We start from the raw sequence: 22,633 nt of genomic DNA, 5'->3' as shown, positions 1-22,633 counted from the left end.
TCTGAAACAATATTTTGAATTGTATAACAGAAGTGTGATGTATTTGTGGTTGGAAAGCAGTCACTGGTGGTTGTAGTTAGAATCATAGACTCTTACAGCACAGGAGGCCATTCGGCCCATCGTGCCTGTGCCGGCTCTTTAGTAGAGATATTTGATTAGTCCCACTCCCCTGCTCTTTCCTCACAACCCTTCAAATTTTCCTTTTCAACTATGTATCCAATTCCCTTTTGAAAGTTACGTAGGCTCGAGGGGCCAAATGGCCTACTCCTGCTCTTATTTCTTAGGTTATGTTCTTATGAATCTGCTCCCACCACTCTTTCAGACAGCGCACTCCAGATCATAACTCGCTGCACAAAAATATTCTCCTCCTCCCCCTCCAGCTCTTACCAATGATCTTAAATCTAGGTCTTCTGATTACCTACCAACTATCCGGCCAGTGGAAACAATTTCTCCTTATTTACTGTCAGAACCCTTCATTATTGTGGAAGAATTGGAGGTGATGGATCAAAAATAACAATTATTATTCAATATTGTCAGCATGCTTTCCTATTGGTGATGGATAAGTATTGCCAGATATTAGTTTGTTAGATGCAAAGTAATCTTAAAATGCTTGATATTTGAGCTGCAGCCTGGAACTGGTAATCAAGTTCCAATCTGCAAAGTTCCCTGATCAAACAATTAAACGCTGAACAAACTGTGCCTATTTACTTAACAGTTTGACTTTGTTATCTTAATGTGTCAAAGCTCCATCTTAGCAGAATACATTGTGCACAACAGGAGATAACCAGCCTGCCCTTATCAAACGTTGCTATGAATGATGTTATGGGAGACCGGCACGTATTCTAAATAAGCCAAGTGGCAATATTGATAAACAACTGCCATGATACTTAACATTGGAATAATGTTCCATAGCTCAGCTAACTCTAATGGGTCAATTTTAACACTGAGCCTCGACTTGTGTATTTCAACGCACTCCTGGCTGGTCTCCCACATTCTAACAGACATAAACTTGGTGATCCAAAACTCGGCAGCCCGTATCCTAACTCACACCAAGGCCCGCTCACCCATCACCTCTGTGCTCGTCGACCTACACTGGCTCCCAGTTAAGCAACAGATTTCAAAATTCTCATCATTGTTTACAAATCCCTCCATGGCCTTACCCCTCCCTCCTCCCCTTGAGCATCCCTAATTATAACTGCTCAACCATCAGTGGCCGTGCCTTCAGCTGCCTGGGCCCCAAGCTCTAGAACTCCCTCCCTAAGCCTCTCCACCTCTGTCCTCCTTAAAACCTACCACTTTGACCAAGCTTTTGCTCATCTGCGCTAATTATTTGTGGCTTGGTGTCAAATTTAATTGCTTTGTCTTAAAACACTCCTGTGAAGCACCTTGGGACATTTTACTATGTTAAAAGTGCTATATAAATACAAGTTACTATTGTTGTTGAGCAGTGTTCAGTTGGGTGGGGCATGGGGCAAGTGAGAAACACACTCACTGGCCTGTGTTTCAGGCCTGGGATAAATCCTGGGGCTTATCTGCATAGAAACAGAAAATAGGAGTAGGCCATTCGGCCCTTCGAGCCTGCACCACTATTCAATATGATCATGGCTGATCATGCAACTTCAGTATCCTATTCCTGCTTTCTGTCCATACCCCTTGATCCCTTTAGCCACAAGGGCCACATCCAACTCCCTGTTGAATATATCTAACGAACGAGCCTCAACAACTTTGTGGTCGAGAATTCCACAGGTTCACAATTCTCTGAGTGAAGTTTCTCATCAGTCCTAAATGACTTGCCCCTTATCCTTAGACTGTGACCCCTGGTTCTGGACTTCCCCACCAATCGGGAACATTCTTCCTGCATCTAACCTGTCCAATCCCATCAGAATTGTGTGTGTTTGAGGTCCACTGATTCTTCTAAATTCCTGTGAATATAAGCCTAGTCAATCCAGTCTTTCCTCATATGTCAGTCCTGCCATCCCAGGAATCAGTCTGGTGAACCTTCGCTGCACTCCCTCAATAGCAAACATGTTCTTCCTCAGATTAGGAAACCAAAACTGAACACAATATTCAAGGTGTGGCCTCACCAAGGCTCTGTACAACTGCAGTAAAACCTCCCTGCTCCTATACTCAAATCCTCTCACTATGAAGGCCAACATATTATTTGCCTTCACTGCCTGCTGTACCTGAATGCCAACTTTCAATGACTGACACCCAGGTCTCATTGCACCTCCCCTTTTCCTAATCTGTCACCATTCAGATAATATTCCGCCTTCCTGTTTTTGCCACCAAAGTGGATAACTTCACATTTATCTACATTATACTGCATCTGCCATGCATTTGCCCACTCACCTAACCTGTCCAAGTCACCCTGCAGCCTCTTAGCATCCTCCTCACAGCTCACACCGCCACCCAGCTTAGTGTCATCTGCAAACTTGGAGATATTATATTCAATTCCTTCATCCAAATGTATGTTGTAAATAGCAGGGGTCCCAGCACTGAACCTCGCGTTACCCCACTAGTCACTGCCTGCCATTCTGAAAGGGACCCGTTTATTTCTACTCTGCTTGTCTGACAACCAGTTCTCGATCCACTTCAATACATTAGTCCCAATACCATGTGCTTTAATTTTGCACACTAATCTTGTGTGGAACCTTGTCAAAAGCCTTTTGAAAGTTCAAATATACCACATCCACTGATTCTCCCTTGAGCACTCTACTAGTTACATCCTCAAAAAATTCTAGAAGATTTGACAAACATGATTTCCCTTTCATAAATCCATGCTGACTTGGACCGATCCTGTCACTGCTTTCCAAATGCACTATTATTTAATAATTGATTCCAACATTTTCCCCACTACCGATGTCAGGCTAACTGGTCTATAATTCCCTGTTTTCTTTCTCCCTCCCTCCTTTTTTTTAAAAAACTGGGGTTACATTAGCTACTCTCCAGTCCATAGGAACTGATCCAGAGTCTATAGAATGTTGGAAAATGACCACCAATGCATCCACTATTTCTAGGGCACATGGTATTGGGGATAATATATTGAAGTGGATAGAGAACTGGTTGGCAGACAGGAAACAAAGTAGGAATAAACAGGTCCTTTTCAGAATGGCAGTATGGATTTATGAAAGGGAAATCATGCTTGACAAATCTTCTAGAATTTTTTTTGAGGATGTAACTAGTAGAGTGCACAAGGGAGAATCAGTGGATGTGGTGTATTTGGACTTAAGTACTCAGGGATGCAGACTATCAGGCCCTGGGGATTTATCAGCCTTCAAGCCCATCAATTTCCCCAACACAATTTCCTGACTAAAGGATTTCCTTCAGTTCCTCCTTCGCGCTAGACACTTGGTCCCCTATTATTTTCGGAAGGTTATTCGTGTCTTCCTTAGTGAAGACAGAACAAAAAGTATTTGTTCAATTGGTCTGCCATTTCCTTGTTCCACATTATGAATTCACCTGATTCTGATTGCGAGGGACCTACATTTGTCTTCACATATCTATAGAAGCTTTTGCAGTCAGTTTTTATGTTCCCTGCAAGCTTCTCCTCATACTCTTTCTCCCCCTCCTAATTAAACCCTTTGTCCTCCTCTGCTGAATTCTAAATTTCTCCCATTCTCAGGTTTGCTGCTTTTTCTGGCCAATTTATATGCCTCTTCCTTGGATTTAACACTATTCCTAATTTCCTTTGTTAGCCACGGTTGAGCATGCTGTGCGTCAGCTGCCCACTCAAAATGGGCAGAAAGTGGCAGCTGGCCGACAGGCAGAAGGAGGAGGAGGTGGTCTGGGCCAGTGCTAAGGGAAGGCTCGCTAGGAGTGAAGTCACTAGAGGCTGTCCACCAGGGTGGAATGGGGGAAGAGAAAGAGTCCAGGGTAGGAGAGGATAGATAGTGAATAGGAGGGACCTATTTCCCTTAGCAGAGGAGTCAACAACCAGGGGGCAGATTTAAAATAATTGGTAGGAGGTTTAGAGGGGATTTGAGGGGGAAATGTTTTCACCCGGAGTGTTGTGGGACTCTGGAACTCACGGCCTGAAAGGGTGGTAGAGGCAGAAACCCCCACCACATTTAAAAAGTACTTGGATGTACACTTGAAGTGCCATAACCTGCAGGGTTACGGACCAAGAGCTGGAAAGTGGAATTAGGCTGGATAGCTCTATCGGCTGGCGCGGACACGATGGGCCGAAATGGCCACTTTCCGTGCTGTAAATTTCTATGATTCTATGATACAACTTTCCTTGTGGAGGCCGAGAGTTCACACCAGCACCCCCCGGCCCCATTAGGGGAAAGTTTTACAATGACCTCGTGTGGCCTGTTCTGCCTGGAGACCAGGACGTTCCTGCTCAGGACCCAGGTAAAATGCAATTGGGTCCCATTGGTCCAACAGGAGCCCAATCTGCATGAACTTATGAGGACCCCACCTGCATTAGGCAAGCACCTCATCTGCCTGAAGAATCCTGCGCATTAAAGTGAGAGAGTCGGGATCGGAGTGGGCACCATCCTTGTGCATGAAACTTAAGAGGATAGCATGCAGGTATATTGATTGGGCTAACCAAACTGGTAGCAATGCAGTGGAGGAGGATTTCCTGGCGTGTATAAGGAATGGTTTTGTAGACCAATATATCGAGGAACCAACTAGAGAGCTGGCCATCCTAGACTGGGTGATGTGCAATGAGAAGGGACTAATTAGCAATCTTGTTGTGCGAGGCCCCTTGGGGGAAGAGTGACCATAATATGGTAGAATTCTTTATTAAGATGGAGAGTGACAGTTAATTCAGAGACTAGGGTCCTGAACTTAAGGAAAGGTAACTTCGACGGTATGAGGCGCGAATTGGCTAGAATAGACTGGCAAATGATACTTAAAGGGTTGATGGTGGATAAACAATGGCAAACATTTAAAGATCACATGGATGAACTTCAGCAATTATACATCCCTGTCTGGAGTAAAAAAAAAACAGAGAAGGTGGCTCAACCATGGCTAACAAGGGAAATTAAGGATGGTGTTAAAGCCAAGGAATAGGCATATAATTTGGCTAGAAAAAGCAGCAAACCTGAGGACTGGGAGAAATTTAGAATTCAACAGAGGAAGACCAAGGGTTTAATTAAGAGGGGGAAAAGAGAGAGTACGAGAGGAAGCTTGCAGGGAACATTAAAAACTGACTGCAAAAGCTTCTATAAATGTGGAGAAAAAGATTAGTGAAGACAAACGTAGGTCCCTTGCAGTCAGATTCAGGTGAACTTATAATGGGGAACAAAGAAATGGCAGACCAATTGAACAAATACTTCGGTTCTGTCTTCACGAAGGAAGACACAAAACCTTCTGATTGTACTAGGGGACAGTAGGTCTAGTGAGAAGGAGGAAATGAAGGATATCCTTATTAGGCAGGAAATTGTATTTGGGAAATTGATGGGATTGAAGGCCGATAAATTCCCAGGGCCTGATAGTCTGCATCCCAAAGTATTTAAGAAAGTGGCCCAAGAAATAGTGGATGCATTGGTGATCATTTTCCAACAGGACTTGGGATCAGTTCCTATGGACTAGAGGGTAGCTAATGTAACACCACTTACTAAAAAATGAGGGAGAGAAAACGGGTAATTATAGACCGGTTAGCCTGACCAGTTAGTGGAGAAAATGTTGGAATCAATCATTAAGGATGAAATAGCAGCGCATTTGGAAAGCAGCGACAGGATCGGACCCAGTCAGCATGGATTTATGAAAGGGAAATCATGCTTGACGAATCTTCTGGAATTTTTTTTTTTTTAAGGATGTAACTAGCAGAGTGGACAAGGGAGAACCAGTGGATGTGGTGTATTTGGACTTTCAAAAGGCTTTTGACAAGGTCCCGCACATGAGATTGGTGTGCAAAATCAAAGCACATGTTATTGGGGGTAATATACTGATGTGGATAGAGAACTGGTTGGCAGACAGGAAGCAGAGAGTCGGGATAAATGGGTCCTTTTCAGAATGGCAGGCAGTGACGAGTGGAGTGCCGCAGGGCTCAGTGCTGGGACCCCAGCTCTTTACAATATACATCAATGATTTGGATGAAGGAATTGTGTAATATCTCCAAGTTTGCAGATGACACTAAACTGGGTGGTGGTGTGAGCTGTGAGGACGCTAAGCGGCTGCAGGGTGACTTGGACAGGTTAGGTGAGTGGGCAAATGCATGGCAGATGCAGTACAATGTGGATAAATGTGAGGTTATCCATTTTGGGGACAAAAATACAAAGGCAGAATATTATCTGAATGGCAGCAGATTAGGAAAAGGGGAGGTGCAACAAGACCTGGGTGTCATGGTTCATCAGTCACTGAAAGTGGGCATGCAGGTACAGCAGGCAGTGACGGCAGCAAATGGTATGTTGGCCTTCATAGCTAGGGGATTTGAGTATAGGAGCAGGGAGGTCTTACTGCAGTTGTACAGGGCCTTAGGAGAGGCCTCACCTGGAATATTGTGTACAGTTTTGATCTCCTAATCTGAGGAAGGACGTTCTTGCTATTGAGGGAGTGCAGCGAAAGTTCACCAGACTGATTCCAGGGATGGCTGGACTGTCATGAGGCGGGACTGGATCAACTGGGCCTTTATTCACTGGAGTTTAGAAGGACGAGAAGGGATCTCAGAAATGTATAAGATTCTGACGGGACTGGACAAGTTAGATGCGGGAAGAATGTTCCCGATGTTGGGAAAGTCCAGAACCAAGGGACATAGTCTTAGGATAAGGGGTAGACCATTTAGGACTGAAATGAGGAGAAACTTCTTCACTCAGAGTTGTTAACCTATGGAATTCCCTAATGCAGAGAGTTGTTGATGCCAGTTCATTGGATATATTCAAGAGGGAGTTAGATATGGCCCTTACGGCTAAGGGGGATGGAAAGAAAGCAGGAAAGGGGTACTGAGGGAATGATCAGCCATGATCTTATTGAATGGTGGTGCAGGCTCAAAGGGCCTACTCCTGCACCTATTTTCCATGTTTCTATGTTTCTACAGCAAGTGATCAGGAAGGCCAATGGAATATTGGCCTTTATGGCAAAGGGGATGGAGGAGGGAAGCATAAGAGCAAGGAAGTCTTGCTACAGTTATACAGGGTATCAGTGAGGCCACATCTGGAATATTGCATGCAATTTAGGTTTCCATATTTAAGGATATACTTGCTTTGGAGGCAGTTCAGAGAAAGTTCACAAGTTAGATTCTGGAGATGAGGAGGTTGAGTAGATTGAGCCTCTACTCATTGGAATTCAGAAGAATGAGAGGTGATCTTATCGAAAAGTATTAAGATTGAGGGGGCTTGACAAGGTGGATGCAGAGAGGATGTTTCCACTGATGGGAGAGACAAGAACTAGAGGGCATAATCTTAGAATAAGGGGCCGCCCATTTAAAACTGAGATGAGGAGAAATTTCTTAGGGTTGTAAATCTGTAGAATCCACTGCCTCAGAGAGCTGTGGAAGCTGGATCATTGAGTAGATTTAAGATGGAGATAGACAGTTTCTTAGCCGATAAGGGAAAAACGGGTTATGGGGAGCGGGCAGGGAAGTGGACCCGAGTTCACGATCAGATGAGTCCATGATCAGATCAGTTATGATCGTATTAAATGGCAGAGCTGGCTCAAGGGGTTGTATGGCCTACTCCTGCTCCTATTTCTTATGTTCTGATGTTAACCACCCACCCATCCAGTTTCCTTTCAGCATACAAGGTTAATATCCACCCCTGCAAGTCAGAGCATCAAGGCGACCCCATGTGTACAAGTAGATACTGCAAAATAGAACCTGTGATATCCTCTATTAAAAAGATAGAAAAGTGCTAAATGAAACTGCACAGATTGTTTTGGTCCATCTGAATGGGTCACTGATGGTTACAAAGGTAGTTTGTATTCCTAAACGAACACGGAAGTGACTACATACAAGTTAAGTGCACTGGATTAAATGTGACAAGCAGACTCGCAATACAACACATTCATTTCAACGGTAGCTTTCCGCAGTTAGAGTATTGTATCAACTGACTCCTCGCACGTGACTCCAATTGTAATTGGATGTCGACTAGTGCCACTTTTAATCTGGTTTGTCACAACCCCTGAGCATCAAACTAATTCACAATCGACTGCAGTGATTGCCTGACATCTGTTACTCTGTGGGATGGAGAGAAACGGTGATCCATCATTAGATCTTCAGGGAATAACTGAGCAAACCCAAAATAAATCCACTTTGCGACTCCTCCAGGGGTTGGAGAAGCAGACGGCTTTGCTTGAAGGCTGATCTTTAAGATAAGCCCCTTACCATTTCAAAAACAAATCTCACTCCTCAAAATGATAGCTACAATTCCACTTAAATCTGGGAGTAGGACAAGAGGAATAACTCCTCTGGAGACTGTTCCATGCAAAGAATCTTTTTTGTCCATTTAATACTCAATTAGACCTCTGAACACTTCAACCAAGCAGTGTGCAGGTTTCACACAATGTAGGTCCCTCTATACAGGCAATGCAATCTTGCAAAGAAAAATTCCCATTGCAACAATTGCCAAACTAATAGCCAATTTGGTCAGGTTGTATTCCGCATATTTGTACCTATGTTAGGTTGGATAACTCCATCACATTGTTCTTTGCTGGGTCCACACTCAGGACTTGGTGGGGATAGAAGAAAGCACAACCAAGGTCATTCAAGACTGCACTGATCAGCAATTTAGAACAAAATTGAAGTCGATTTTGATTCATTTGGAAGCCAAGCACTCCTTCAAACTGTGCACGGCACATGTAAAACACTACCACTTAACACCCAAAGAGGTTATGGAAAACCAGATTAAAGGGCAGAGGTTAAGGTGTCCTTACAGACTTAAATGCTGATATTAGCCAATTTGAAAAGTTTTGTAGCTTGGCTATTTTCTCAGGTAACAAGGGTGTGCCTCTCTCAATGCCTCAAACTTCTTTATTCTAATCCAATCCAAGCAACAGATTTAAAAGAGTTTGGATGGTACAAGGGGCCAATGATTGTATTACAATGTGCATTAGAATGAACAAGTCCTATTCACAACACATCCAAATCAGGATCAGCTCTGTGTTGTAGTGTCAGCCTCAGTCAGAAGGTTGTGGGTTCGAGTCCCACTCCAGGGACTGGAGCACAAAAGTCCAGGCTCACACTCCAGTGCAGTGCTGAGGGAGAGCTGCACTGTCGGAGGTGCCATCTTTCAGATGAGACATTAAAGCGAGGACCCCTCTGCTTTCAGGTGGATGTAAAAGATATTTCAAAGAAGAGCAGGGGAGTTCTCCCCAATGTCCTGGCCAATATTTATCCCTCAATCAACATCACAAACAGGTTATCTGGTCATTAACACATTGCTGCTTCTGGGAGCTTGCTGTGCACAAATTGGCTGGTGTGTTTCCTACATTAGAGCAGTGACTACACTTCATTGGCTGTAAAGTGCTTTATGTCTAGTGGTCAAGAAAGGTGCTATATAATTGCAAGTCTTTCTTTTTCCCTTTGGCCTTGCTAGACCTGTTCCAGAATGAGGAAGAAAACCATCTGAGGTGAAGACAAGTTGAATTAAGAAATAAAATTCAAACATTCATGACTGAAGGTTGATGGGATTGAAGGGATAATTTAAACTTGTAATTCCTTGTGTATAGAAGATTGAGAGGTGGTCTGATGGAGTGTCTAAAATATTAAAAAGGATTTGATAGGGTTGATACAGGGAAACTATTTCCTCTGATGGGGGAAATCAAGAACCAGGGGACAGAATCTTAAATTAGAGATAGGCCATTCTGGAGGGAAATCAGGGAGTAGTTTTCCCATACAAAGGGTAGTAGAAATCTGGAACACTGATGTTTGGTCAATTGGAGCTTTCAAGGCTAATAAATAGATTGTTAGGTAAGGTTATCGAGGGTCTATGGCGCAAAGGCAGGTAAATGGAGTGAAGTGCAAATCAGCCATGGCCTAACTGAATGGTGGAGCAGGTTTGAGGGGATGAGTGGCTGACTCCTGTTCCTATGTCCATTAGCCATAAGGAGAAAAATGAAACAATTGCTTTACATCATTCTCTATTACTCTTTTACAAAACAAGGTGATCAATGGTCTATACTAATTGTGTCGTTTACTGTTTTACCCAATCGCTAATTGTTGGACCAGAGACAGTTTTTCACCTTAGTGAATTCCTTCTGCTACAATCAACACCAATTGGTAAGGCTCTCTCATAGGCTTCCTCTCCAAACTAGCTGATAAAAAGGAATCCTTACTGTAGTGCTCTCCCCAACAAAAGGTCAGGCCCAGTGATCCACCAAGCCATGGGTGTTTGAAACCAAAATGTCAGTGTGCCTTTTAAATCATCGCCACGTGACATTTTAAATGCCAAGGACCTTCTCCTTTTAAAAATTGCATTGGGCCTTTTCCATGGAGCTGGACAACTGGAGACCTTGACGGCCATAAGATTTCCAAATGACATGACCATCAGAGCAAGTGAGTGCAATAAGAGCAGCATCCTTCCACTGGGGGAGGAAGAAAACATATATCCTTTCAGAACTGTCTCCAATGATTTGTATAGTTCATGTGATATGTAGGTTGAATCCAAGCAATGGCATCTGTAGCCTGATGCAATGAATAAATATTACATAATTCTCCAACTATTAATTTGGAGACGGACTTTCAGGATTAAATGTCGCGGATGATTTGCATCAACGGCTGCATTTATTCACATTCACATGAATGAAAGCTCAAACTAACCGGTTATTTAAACGAAAAATTGCAACCTTCAAAAAGGGCATGTAGTCTCTCACATTTCTGTTCTTTGGTGAACAGCAAATGAATCATTTGTAAAGGAAAAGTACACGGAATGTCACAAAATTGAAATAGAAACAGGAATTGGGTTCTGCTGAAACTTCCCACCCAAAATTTTAATCTATTTGTTTTCTGTCAGATGTTGGCTGACTTGCCTTGCATTTCCAGAAATAAATCATGATAATTGAAGATCATCTTCCAAGTTATTTCTACCCAGAGACAAAGCGTGCATGTTTTTTTTTTTTTTAAATGGTGAAGCCACAAGTGAATAAGAAAGAACACTGCCAGGGTTAAACTTGCAAACAACAAGTTTGTGCAGAGGGAAGATTTGAAACTTCACAGTTGCCAACTGGGAATCCTAAATAGGCAGGTGTTTCACTCAATATTCAGCGTCTCCTGACATCTTTCCCCATCTCATTAGTCCCGAGTGACACCCAGCTCCCAACGGTCTCAGCCATTTTATGGAAATTGGGCTGGTTCACTAGTAATTGCCACCTGCTCCCAATTTCCTCCAGCGATGTTACGAGGGAATCCAAACAGCCCTTAAAACCACTTAAAAATAAATATAAAAAATACATGGCTGAGATCCCTACCATTAAGCTTTTCCTACAGTTTAGGCTTTTATACTACTTGTATACAAGTTATTCAGACTATTTTCCCTGCACTGGGATGTCAAGAGCTCCCAAGAGCAGATAATTTAAATGCATCTCCATCTGGTAAGAAATAACGTGGGAAAATACCCAGACTGTTTATCACTGGAGGGAAGGTATCAGAAAACCACTCCATAGGTAACTGCTGCCTCTAGTCACTTCCCTGTTCCATAATCATAAACATAGGAAATAGGTGCAGGAGGCGGCCATTCGGCCCTTTGAGCCTGCACTATCATTCAATATCATGGTTGATCATTCACCTCAGTACCCCTTGATCCCTTTAGCCATAAGGGCCGTATCTAACTCCCTCTTGAATATATCCAATGAACTGGCATCAACAACACTCTGCAGTAGGGAATTCCACAGGTCAACAACTGAGTGAAGAAATTTCTCATCAGTCCTAAATGGCTTACCCCTTATCTTTAGACTATGTCCCCTGGTTCTGGACTTCCCCATCATCGGGAACATTCTTCCTGCATCTAACCTGTCCAGTCCCATCAGAATTTTATATGTTTCTATGAGATCCCCTCTCATCCTTCTAAACTCCAGTGAATACAGGCACAGTAGATCCAGTCTCTCTTCATATGTCAGTCCTGCCATCCCAGGAATCAATCTGGTGAACCTTCGCTGCACTTCCTCAATAGCAAGAACGTCCTTCCTCAGATTAGGAGACCAAAACTGAACACAATATTCCAGGTGAGGCCTGTACAACTGCAGTAAGCCCTCCCTGTTTCTATACTCAAATCCCCTAGCTATGAAGGCCAACATACCATTTGCCTTCACCACCTGCTGTACCTGCATGCCAACTTTCAATGACTGATGTACCATGACACCCAGGTCTCGTTGCACCTCCCCGTTTCCTAATCGGTCACCATTCAGATAATATTCTACCTTCGTGTTTTTGCCACCAAAGTGGACAACCTCACATTTATCCACATTATACTGTATCTGCCATGCATTTGCCCACTCACCTAACCTGTCCAAGTCACCTTGCAGCCTCTTAGCATCCTCCTCACAGCTCACACCGCCACCCAGCTTAGTGTCACATGATAGCAATTAAAAAAAGGACAAGGAAATTGGTTGCAGTTGGTGTTCCTTTTAAAAACCAATCTGGTCACAATTATTTTCCTTACTCTCCCTTATTATAATAAGGCAAGAACACTTGCATTTATATAGCACCTTTTTGCTCAAACCTCAAATAGCTTCACATACAATAAATGGGTTTAAGAACATAACATAACAGGAGTAGGCCATACGGCCCCTCAAGCCTGCTCCGCCATTTCATATGGTCATGGCTGATCTGATCATGGACTCAGCTCCACTTCCCCGCTTGCTCCCCATAACCCCTTATCGTTTAACAGTCTATTTCTGTCTTAATGTCTTCAATGTCCCAGCTTACACAGCTCTCGGGCAGCAAATTCCACAGATTTACAACCCTCAGAATAAATTTCTCATCTCTGTTTTAAATGGGCAGCCCCTTATTCTAAGATTATGCCCTCTAGTTCTAGTCTCTCCCATCAGTGGAAACATCCTCTCTGCATCCACCTTGACAAGCCCCCTCAATCTTATACATTTCGATAAGATCACACCTCATTCTTCTGAATCCCAATGAGTAGAGGCACAACCTACTCAACCTTTCCTCATAAGTCAACCCCCTCATCCCCAGAATCAACCTAGTGAACCTTCTCTGAACTGCCTCCAAAGTATATCCTTTTCCTAAATATGGAAAGCAAAACTGCACGCAGTATTCCAGGTGTGGCCCCACCAATACCTTTTATAGCTGTAACAAGACTTACCTGCTTTTATACTCCATCCCCTTTGTAATAAAGGCCAGGATACCATTGGCCTTCCTGATCACTTTCTGTACCTGCATACTATCCTTTTGAGTTTAATGCACAAGTACCCCCAGGTCCCGCTGTTCTGCAGCACTTTGCAATCTTTCTCCATTTAAATAATAACTTGCTCTTTGATTTTTTTCTGCCAAAGTGCATGACCTCACACTTTCTAACATTATACTCCATCTGCCAAATGTTTTCCCACTCACTTAGCCTGTCTATGTCCTTTTGCAGATTTTGTGTGTCCTCCTCACACATTGCTGACTCTACAAAGATGGGAGAAAAAGCAAACTTGGTTACAATTACATTCAGTCCCTTCTAAGTCATTCCAAGTTTGAAGTACAGTTCCTCATTAGGCAGAAGAACACAGCAGCAATATAAGAACATAGCATAAGAATTAGGAGCAGGAGTCAGCCACTCGGCCCCTTGAGCCTGCTCTGCCATTTTCTAACAACTCCACTTTCCTGCATGGTCCCCATATCACTAGATTCCCTTAATATCCCAAAATCTATTGATCTCTGTCTTGAATATACTCAAAGACTGAGCCTCCACAGCCCTCTTGGGTAGAGAATTCCAATGATTCACCACCCTCAAGTGAAGAAGTTTCTCCTTAGCTCAGTCCTAAATGGCCAACCCCCTTATTCTGAGACTGTGACCCCCTGGTTCTAGACTCTCACAGCCAGAGGAACCATCCTCCGTGTCTACCCTGCCAAGCCATGTAAGAATTTTGTATGCATCAATGAGATCACCTCATTCTTCTAAACTCAAGAATATAGGCCTAGTCTACTCAATCTCTCCTCAGAACAATTCCCCCATCCCAGGAATCAGTCTGGTGAACCTTCATTGCACTCCCTCTATGGCAAGTATATCCTTCCTTAGGTAAGGAGGCCAAAACTGTACACAATACTCCAGGTGTGGTCTCACCAGGGCCCTATATAATTACAGTAAGACATCTTTATTCTTATACTCAAATACTCTTGTAATAAAGGCCAACATACAATTTGCTTTCTTAATTGCTTGCTGTAACTGCATGTTAGCTTTCAATGATTCGTGTACAAGGACACACAAGTCCCTCTTCTACCCAACAAGATTTCACAGCAGCATTGAGAAAATGAGTGACCAGTTAACCCTTCTATGGCAATTGAACACCAAGGTGAACTTTTCGCTCTTCTTCCAATACAGTCATGGGATCCACCAGTCATCCTCAACTCTGAGGGACTGCCTAAGGGATCCACCAGAACCAGCAGGAATCAGATTAAGCACATGTACCTCTAATGGCTCATCCAAAGGATGGAACTTTCCAATTAATGCAGCACCTCCTGGGTACTGCACTGGAATGTCAGCTTAGCAAGTCCTGAAGTAGGATTGAACCCACTGATACAAAAGGCAGGAAGGCTACCATCTGAAAATAGAAGCAGCCTGGTCCCATGCTTCCATTAATGGTGATGCTGAACAGTTACAAGGTGTGGCCTGAGGTAACTCCTGCCCCATCCTTTCCTCGTTGCCTCTGGGAGAGGCCCAGCCTTCAAAGTTAGACATATACCATGTAGTTAATCAAGCCTTGTTAACCCACTTTCAACAACCCTGGAACAGCAACTTACAATACCAGCACAAGGCATCTACAGGAGAGCATGAAGAGGGGCAGCAACAGTTCAAACAATCTGGGCGGTAATTACTGTAACAGCACGAGAAACATTCAAAAGACCAGCAATCTTCAGCTGGAGGCATGGACTATGGAATGTAGAAGTGCCACCATGATGGAGATCCCTGCAAGCTTGCCATCTGGCACTACAATCAATAACATGGAGACAATCCTTTGTTTTTCGTTACTTTTTTAAAAAAAAAGACAAATTGAGTGGCAGTGCCACTGCCTTATTACTCAAGTAGAACAAGCTGGATGAGCACCAAGTAACAGCAAGACACAAGGAAGGGAGTTGCTCTGCTGTATCATGCAAAGTAATGTCAGCTACTTGTCTCTTTTAAAAAAAAAACCCTCAAATAATCAACCCCAAGATCAGTAATAGACTTCACTACACATGATCACATGCTGATTTCCTTCCTTCAGTTTTCATGGCATGTTTGTACCCTACACAGTTCTGTCTCCACTCCCTCCCTATTTTACAATGTCTGCTCCAGGCTAAACGCCAATGGGTGTGGCAAGCTTGACTAGTGGGCAGAAGGCACATGAGCACGAGTAGCGGAGACTCTTCGTCTGTTTCCCTTCAGGGAGAAGCCGGGACTTTGCTGCCACCTGTCTCCCAGCAGACAAATTTCAACAATCGACCAGGCTTTCCTTAGCTCCTGGACACCGCCCGCAGTATTTTGCTTTTGTTTTACAGAAGCATTTTAGTAGGAAGCCCTTTCATCCTTAAACTACAAAACAATACATGTTGCCCCGATTGACAATAGCTGTACAGTCCATTCCCAGATGTAATGTAGGGCACCATTTGCAAACGCCCTAAAATTAACCTTCCTCTGTCCTCGCATTTCTTCCAAAATGATTCATTAGGGTGTGGCTGCACTGTGATTCATCCAAATGATCACTGTGCCTGTGTCACTGAGCCCAGTCCACACTTTGTCTTGTGGTTTTACTACTCATTTGCTAAACTAATGAAAATCCAACACTGGTGACAGTAGGTGGAGTCCTGAGCTATTGTATCTTGAACCACATTAACATGTTCATATCAAGTGGGATGAAGACTACAAAAACCCAAGGATATATACATTTTGTCAATAGGCTGATATTAAATGGGGCAGTTAATTAATAAACTGATTCCTGGAATGGCAGGGGGAGGGGAAATTGTCCTCTGAGGAGAGAAGTCCTAAATTCTGTAGAGTTTAGATGAATGAGAGGTGATCTCATTGAAACAGAGTTCTTACAGGGCTCAACAGGGTAGATGCTGGAAGGATGCTTCCTCCTGGCTGGGGAGTCTAGAACCAGGGGTCACAGTCTCAGAATAAGGGGTCAGTCATTTAGGACTGAGATGAGGAGAAATCTCTTCACTCAGAGGGTGATGAATCTTTGGCATTCTCTACCCCAGAGGGCTGTGGAGGCTCAGTCTTTGCGTATATTCAGGACGGAGATCGATAGATTTTGGGATATTAAGGGAATCAAGGGAAAAAGGGATAGTGCGGGAAGGTGGAGTTGAGGTAGATCAGCCAAGATCTTACTGAATGGCACAGCAGACTCGAAGGGCCTAATGGCCTAATCTTGATGTTATTTCTGACTGACTCAACTGGTGACTTTGCCAAGCAATTAATTTTGAACTAACTACTTTACATGTATTTTTATAGTCAAGACAATTGATTATTTTCAAAGTCATCAATTTAATCGCTGGTGGCAGTAACCTAGAGCTATTCAATGCAAATATGGTAACTTCCAGAGAGCTTGGGCTGTCCAACAGACTAAACATCTATCGGTTCCCATGCGCATAGCAACAAAAGATAGACAGTCAGCTGAATAGGCAGCCTGTGCCATAATGTAATCATTCTAACAAAAGTGCCACTATAGCAAAATTACCATCACATGTACTTGTCCCCATTCCTCCTTAGTACCTTTTAAACCAGCATTGTCCAATTTGTTAACCACATGTGGCAAATGGGGAATCCAGATGTGGCTAACTGCATTTCTGAATGCTAAATAAAAATGACAGATACTGTCGTTGAGCATGTGATCTCAATACTCATTTGTATAGTGCATGCATGTGCACTTTAAACTTTGTGCATATGTTGGTAAAATAGTAAGATGAAAAGCAGAGTTTGCAAGTGTTTTTTGATCATTGAGTGCTTTACTTCATTGATGTTAGAAGTTTAAGAAAATCTACACATGCAAAGTACAACTATTTTGGTAGAACATTAATTCAAGTTCCCCCTTTTGTAAGGGCACAAACCCACAAATTAACAATTAAACATTAAAGGGAACCTTGTCAAATCAAAATTAAGATGTTGTTCCCTGTTGAAATGATGCACTCCAGTCCCTCCAGTGCCCACCCCTCAACATGCAAAGTGCATTTACTTGTACTGTGTGCAAGCTGTTTTCTATTAAAGTTAGTGCATGTGGCTAAAACAGTTTAACCAGAGCCACACGTGATCTGCAAAGGGATATAGATAGGCTAAATGAGTTGCCAAAAATTTGGCAGATGGAGTATAATGTGGGAAAATGGGAGGTTATCCACTTTGGTTGGAAAAATAAAAAAGCAAATTTAAATGGGGAGAGATTACAAAATGCAGTGGTAGGAGGATGATCTTGGGGTCCTTGAACATGAAACAAAAAGTTAGCATGTAGGTACAGCAAGTAATTAGGAAGGAAAATTGAGTGTTGGCCTTTATTGCAAGGGAGATAGAGTATAAAAGTAGGGAAGTCCTGTTACAACTGTACAGGGTATTGGTGAGACCACACCTAGATTACGGTGTACAGTTTTGGTCTCCTTATTTAAGAAAGGATATACTTGCGTGGAGGTAGTTCACAGAAGGTTCACGAGGTTGATTCTGGAGATGAAGGGGTCATCTTAAGAAAGGTTGAGCCAGTTGGGCCTATACTCATTGAAGTTTAGAAGACTGAGAAGTGATCTTATGGAAACATACAAAATTCTGGGGGGGTTTGACCGGGTAGATGCAGAGAGGATGTTTCCCCTTGTGGGGGAATCTAGAACTAGGGGGCACAGTTTCAGAATAAGGAGTTGCCCATTTAAAATCGAAAAGGGGAGGAATTTCTTCTCAGAGGATCTTTGGAATTCTCTGTCTGAGAGTGGAGGAGGCTAGGTCATTGAATATATTTAAGGTTTTTGATTTTTGAACGATAAGGGAATCAAGTTTATGGGGAGGGGGCAGGGAAGTGGCGTTGAAGCCAAGATCAGATTAGCCATGATCTTATTGAATGGCAGAGCAGGTTCCAGGGGCCAAATGGCCTACTCCTGCTCCTATTTCTTATGTTTTTATTTCTATTGGACAACACAATTTTAAATTCCCAAGGAATCCATTCGTCATATGTATAGGGCCATTCTTTGTGCACTTACAAGTTAGGATGAGTGCAAAAGACAAGATATTTTCTGTAATGTTCTTATATCCAGGACATTCAAACTATTAGCAAATCTTAAACCTGAAGTGAAAGTTAATTTAAAAAGGAATTGTGAAGCTGTTGTTCAAAATTGCATCTTGGGGTCCAATCTGGACATCTTAAAATATTACCCCAGTTGCTGCCAAATTCTACTGAACCTCATTTGCCATTCTTTCAAGTCTATTTTCATCACCTGGGGTTAAGTGTCAATTTAAAAGGTGAGGCTTATTAGACAACCTAGAGTCAGTTACTCCTTGCTCAAACTCCAGACCATAGTTAATAATGACACAATAAATGGTAGGACAAAGTGTAGAGGAACAGAGGAACCTTGGAGTGCATGTCCACAGATCCCTAAAAGGTAGGAGGCCGGTAGACAAGGTGGTTGAGGTGGCATACGGAATACTTGCCTTTATATGCTTGAACTGTATAAAACACTAGTTTAAAACACAGTTAGAGTACTGCGGCAGTTCTGGTCACCACATTACAGGAAAAATGTGATTGCACTAGAGGGTACAGGAGATTTACGAGGATGTTACCTAGACTGGAGAATTTTAGCTATGTAGAAAGATTGGATAGGCTGGGTTTGTTTTCTTTGGAACAGAGGAGGCTGAGGGGAGACCTTATTGAGATGTATAAAATTTATGAAGGGTCTAGATAGTGGATAGGAAGGACCTATTTCCTTTAGCATCAGGGTCAACAATCAAGGGGCATAGATAAAAGTAATGGGTAGCTGGTTTAGGAGGGATTGGAGGGGAATTTTGTTTCCACCCAGAGGGTGGTGGGGGTCTGGAACTCACTGCCTGAAAGGGTGGTAGAGGTAGAAACCCTCACCACATTTAAAAAGTACTTGGATATGTACTTGAAGTGCCATAACCTACAAGGCTACAGACCAAGTGCTGGAAAGTGGGATTAGGCTGGATTTTTGTTTTTAGGCTCTGTCAGCATAGATACCATGGACCAACTGGCCTCCTTCTATGCCATAAATTTCTATTATTCTATGAACAACTTGAATTTATATAGCGCATTAACATAGTAAAACGTCCCAAGATGCTTCACAGGAGCAAACAATTTGACAGGGAACTAGATATTAGGGCAGATGAGAGATAGGTTTAATAGAAGCATCTTAAAAGGAGGAGAGAGAGAGACAGGTTTAGGGAGGGAATTCCAGAGCTTAGGGCCTTGGCAGCTGAAGTTACAGCCACCAATAGTTGAGCAGTTATAATCAGGGATGCTCAAGAGGCCAGAATTAGAGGAGCGCAGATACCTCGGACACTAGGAAAAGACAATAGCAGCTACTCGGACACACAGCCATAGCAGAAAAACATGGGGTTTCTTTATATTGGTAGACAGCAACAAAAATCTGCATGCAAGTCAATAAATGCAGATATCTGATGCCCTCCAGTAATGTCTAGACCCCACCCCCCCACCCTGAAGTCCTGGGTCCGCTGGTTTCAAACCTCTGGATTGATGGCCATACTCAGGCAAGTTTTGCCAGTCTGGGATGGCTGGTCTGGTAGAGTGAAGTTAAAAACTGGGCTGTTATCTCGGTCCACACCCACCCACGTGTTGAACAGGGTATGCCTTGGGCTGGACCACACAACCCTCTTGTCTGAACTTGATGCCAAGCATTCGGGTGGGTGGGGGTAGAAAGACAAATAAATTACAAAAAGTGCCGATACAATTGTAAAGACTGACATTTAATCTAACGATATTGTAGAATGGTAAAGGGCGTTGGTATTTTTTTGGCAATTCTGGGGCGGATATATAATGCAGGCGGTCTGACCATGTCTAGGTGCAAGACGATATACAACACTCATTTCTTTCCGAATAAACGCACACTATTACAATAAAATCATCCACTCTAGCAAATAGTAATATATTCGGCCAATTGCTATTTCTAATTTGAAGCATGAATCCGTTCTGGGTGTTTTTAAAAAAAAATATATATCTTTGCCAGTGACAGTACAGAAGGCGCTGAGTATGCGGCTGGGAGAGTTTAATGGGCGGACCACAGGCAAAGGGAACAAATGGTGCAATAAAGGCATTGGCATGCGGAGCAAAGACTGCGCCACTCCTCACGCCAAAAAAAATGGACACGCATCTCTAGTCCTCTACATTTTTTATTACAAAAATGGTAACCGGCCCATCACAGTCTAAAAAGGAAACAAAACCAAGGGGAATATGTGTCAGTCTGGGTAGAGTGATTCAGGAATTAGAATGCCTGCAGTGTGACACCGGCAGAATCTTCTCGAATTGCTGCCTCCCAGATTTTGCTTTGTTCACTGTTTGAATGAGCTCCCGGGGACAGAGCGTTACATTGCAGAGGTTTGGGGAGGTGGAAGGAAAGCTTAGTTGGTCAGACACAGGCTTGTGGTGGCGGGGAGGAGGGAGGAAGGGGCTCCGGACAGATTACTCGGATGTGTCAATTTCAGCCTCAGCATGTCTATTTCCACATCATACATCACAGGCGGGGGAGAGGGAGGGGTTGCGGATATTCCTTTAAGAAAACGGGAGGGAAGGAGAGGGGGGGCAGCTCATGGTTTTTACGGTAAGTGGAGATGCTTCAAGCCATTCCATGATGATTTGAAATATACATTTCAGCTGACACCGCGGGGAGTAGAAGACGCGATCGATGATGCACAGTTGCAGAAAGCGCCGAGTTGGGCGAGAAATTACTCGCAAGGCACCGCCCCAGCATCCAACTCGGGATTATCCGCAGTTATTTCCTTTCTTGCCAGATTAGAAATATATATATATTCCACCTGTTTAATCTCAAATGCAGGACGGTTTGACCCACTCACTTTTCACCTTATTGCAGTACCAGATAAATCACGAAATACACATTAATCCACCGAGTTATGAATTCAGATGTGGAACCAGATGTTCCTATCAAATTAAATTTTTTGACTCTCTCTCTCTCTCTCTCTCTCTCTCCCGCAACCCACCAAAAAAAAAGCCTCCTCCCACCGCGGGGCCTAAAAATTAAACGCCCAACAATGCGCTAGACTTCATCCATTCATTGCAAACAGGTCATCGCTTTGGGCCATCGCCCAGTTAATCCACTCTTGACATAGAAAAGGCAGAGAAGGTTGGGAATCGGGAAAGAGGTGTGCATGTGCGTGTGTAGGGGGAAGAGGAAACAAAACGTAGGAGGAGAAATAAATAAATGAATGGGGAGGAGGGGAAAATAAGCCACAAAGACATACCGATTTCATTGCTGCTGCCATATCATCGTACCGTTCGGCTTGTTCAGCCAGCCTGGCTTTCTGCACTAGCTGCTCGCGATCTACCATTTTTGCAGGATATGTATATATTATATACGTGTGCAAGCTGCAATGTATACAAGTGTTTTTTATATACAGTCTGTATTTCTAGTTGCTATATTCCTGCAGCAGCCTGTCCCTCTGTCGCCCAGTTGCCGCAGCCAGTGTCTCGCGCCGACAGGACACCCCCAGCATTCCGCGCCTACGTCACTGCCCATATATAGGCGGCGCCGCCGACGTCACTGCCCATATTAGGACCGCCCCGGATTTCCTCCTATGGATACAAAGTGGCGAGCGCGCGCGCGCTGCCCGCCGTTCCCATTGGTCAGCTGCAGTAAGCTGCACGGCCCTCGCAGCCGCCAGCGAACTACACTTCCCAGGGACCCCGCCCGTCGGCCCGCACATCCTTTCCCCACTCGGAGCCTGGCTGGGTGGTTGTGTGCCTTCTGGGCTTTTGCTGCAGCCCCCCTGTTGGGTTTCTATTGTCTGAACCCAGGTTTCAGGGTCCAAATTTAACACAACCAGTGTTGCAAAAAGCGAAATACTGTATATGCTGCAATCTGGAATAAATGCTGGAAACTCTTTTGAGTTTACCTGCGAAAACATAAAACATTAAACGGTGCCACCCGACCTGGGTGACACTCCAGACATTTACAAGGCCCCCTTTTTTTTTCCCCCCTTTTTTTGTTTTTTTTTGTGTTTTTCTTTTTTTGGTTTTTTTTGGGCACTAAAATCACAATTTTCCCCAGTGCCCCCTATAAAAGGGAAGGGGGACACTAAAAGCACCGGCAATTAAAACAAATTAAACTTAAAAAACGTAAAATCAAATTAAAATTTGGTTGCCGGGCGTGATGATGCACTCCAGTCCCTCCGGTGCCCACCTCTCGCGGAAGGCCGCGAGCGTACCGGTGGACACCGCGTGCTCCATCTCCAAGGACACCCTGGACCGGATGTAAGAGCGGAAGAGAGGCAGGCAGTCAGGTTGAACGACCCCCTCGACCGCCCGCTGCCTGGACCGGCTGATGGCACCCTTGGCTGTGCCCAGGAGCAGTCCTACGAGGAGGCCTTCGGAC

General features: G+C 43.7%; 1 protein-coding gene across 1 annotated transcript in view; it reads right to left on the bottom strand.

Annotated features, from left to right (window-relative positions):
- The window catches only part of LOC139226517 (14-3-3 protein gamma-B), a 68,385-nt gene extending 46,646 nt beyond the window's left edge, over positions 1 to 21,739 (bottom strand). The window contains exon 1 of the mRNA XM_070857351.1: positions 21,504 to 21,739. Coding sequence (XP_070713452.1) covers positions 21,504 to 21,590 — 87 coding nt within the window. The 5' untranslated portion in view covers positions 21,591 to 21,739. The remainder of the gene's footprint in view (positions 1 to 21,503) is intronic.
- Positions 21,740 to 22,633: the final 894 nt, after the last annotated feature.

The sequence above is a fragment of the Pristiophorus japonicus genome, chromosome 16 (assembly GCF_044704955.1).
Source record: "Pristiophorus japonicus isolate sPriJap1 chromosome 16, sPriJap1.hap1, whole genome shotgun sequence".
NCBI classification, from domain to species: domain Eukaryota; kingdom Metazoa; phylum Chordata; class Chondrichthyes; family Pristiophoridae; genus Pristiophorus; species Pristiophorus japonicus.
Note: the sequence above shows the minus strand (reverse complement) of the source record. Positions and strands in the feature narration are given on the sequence as shown.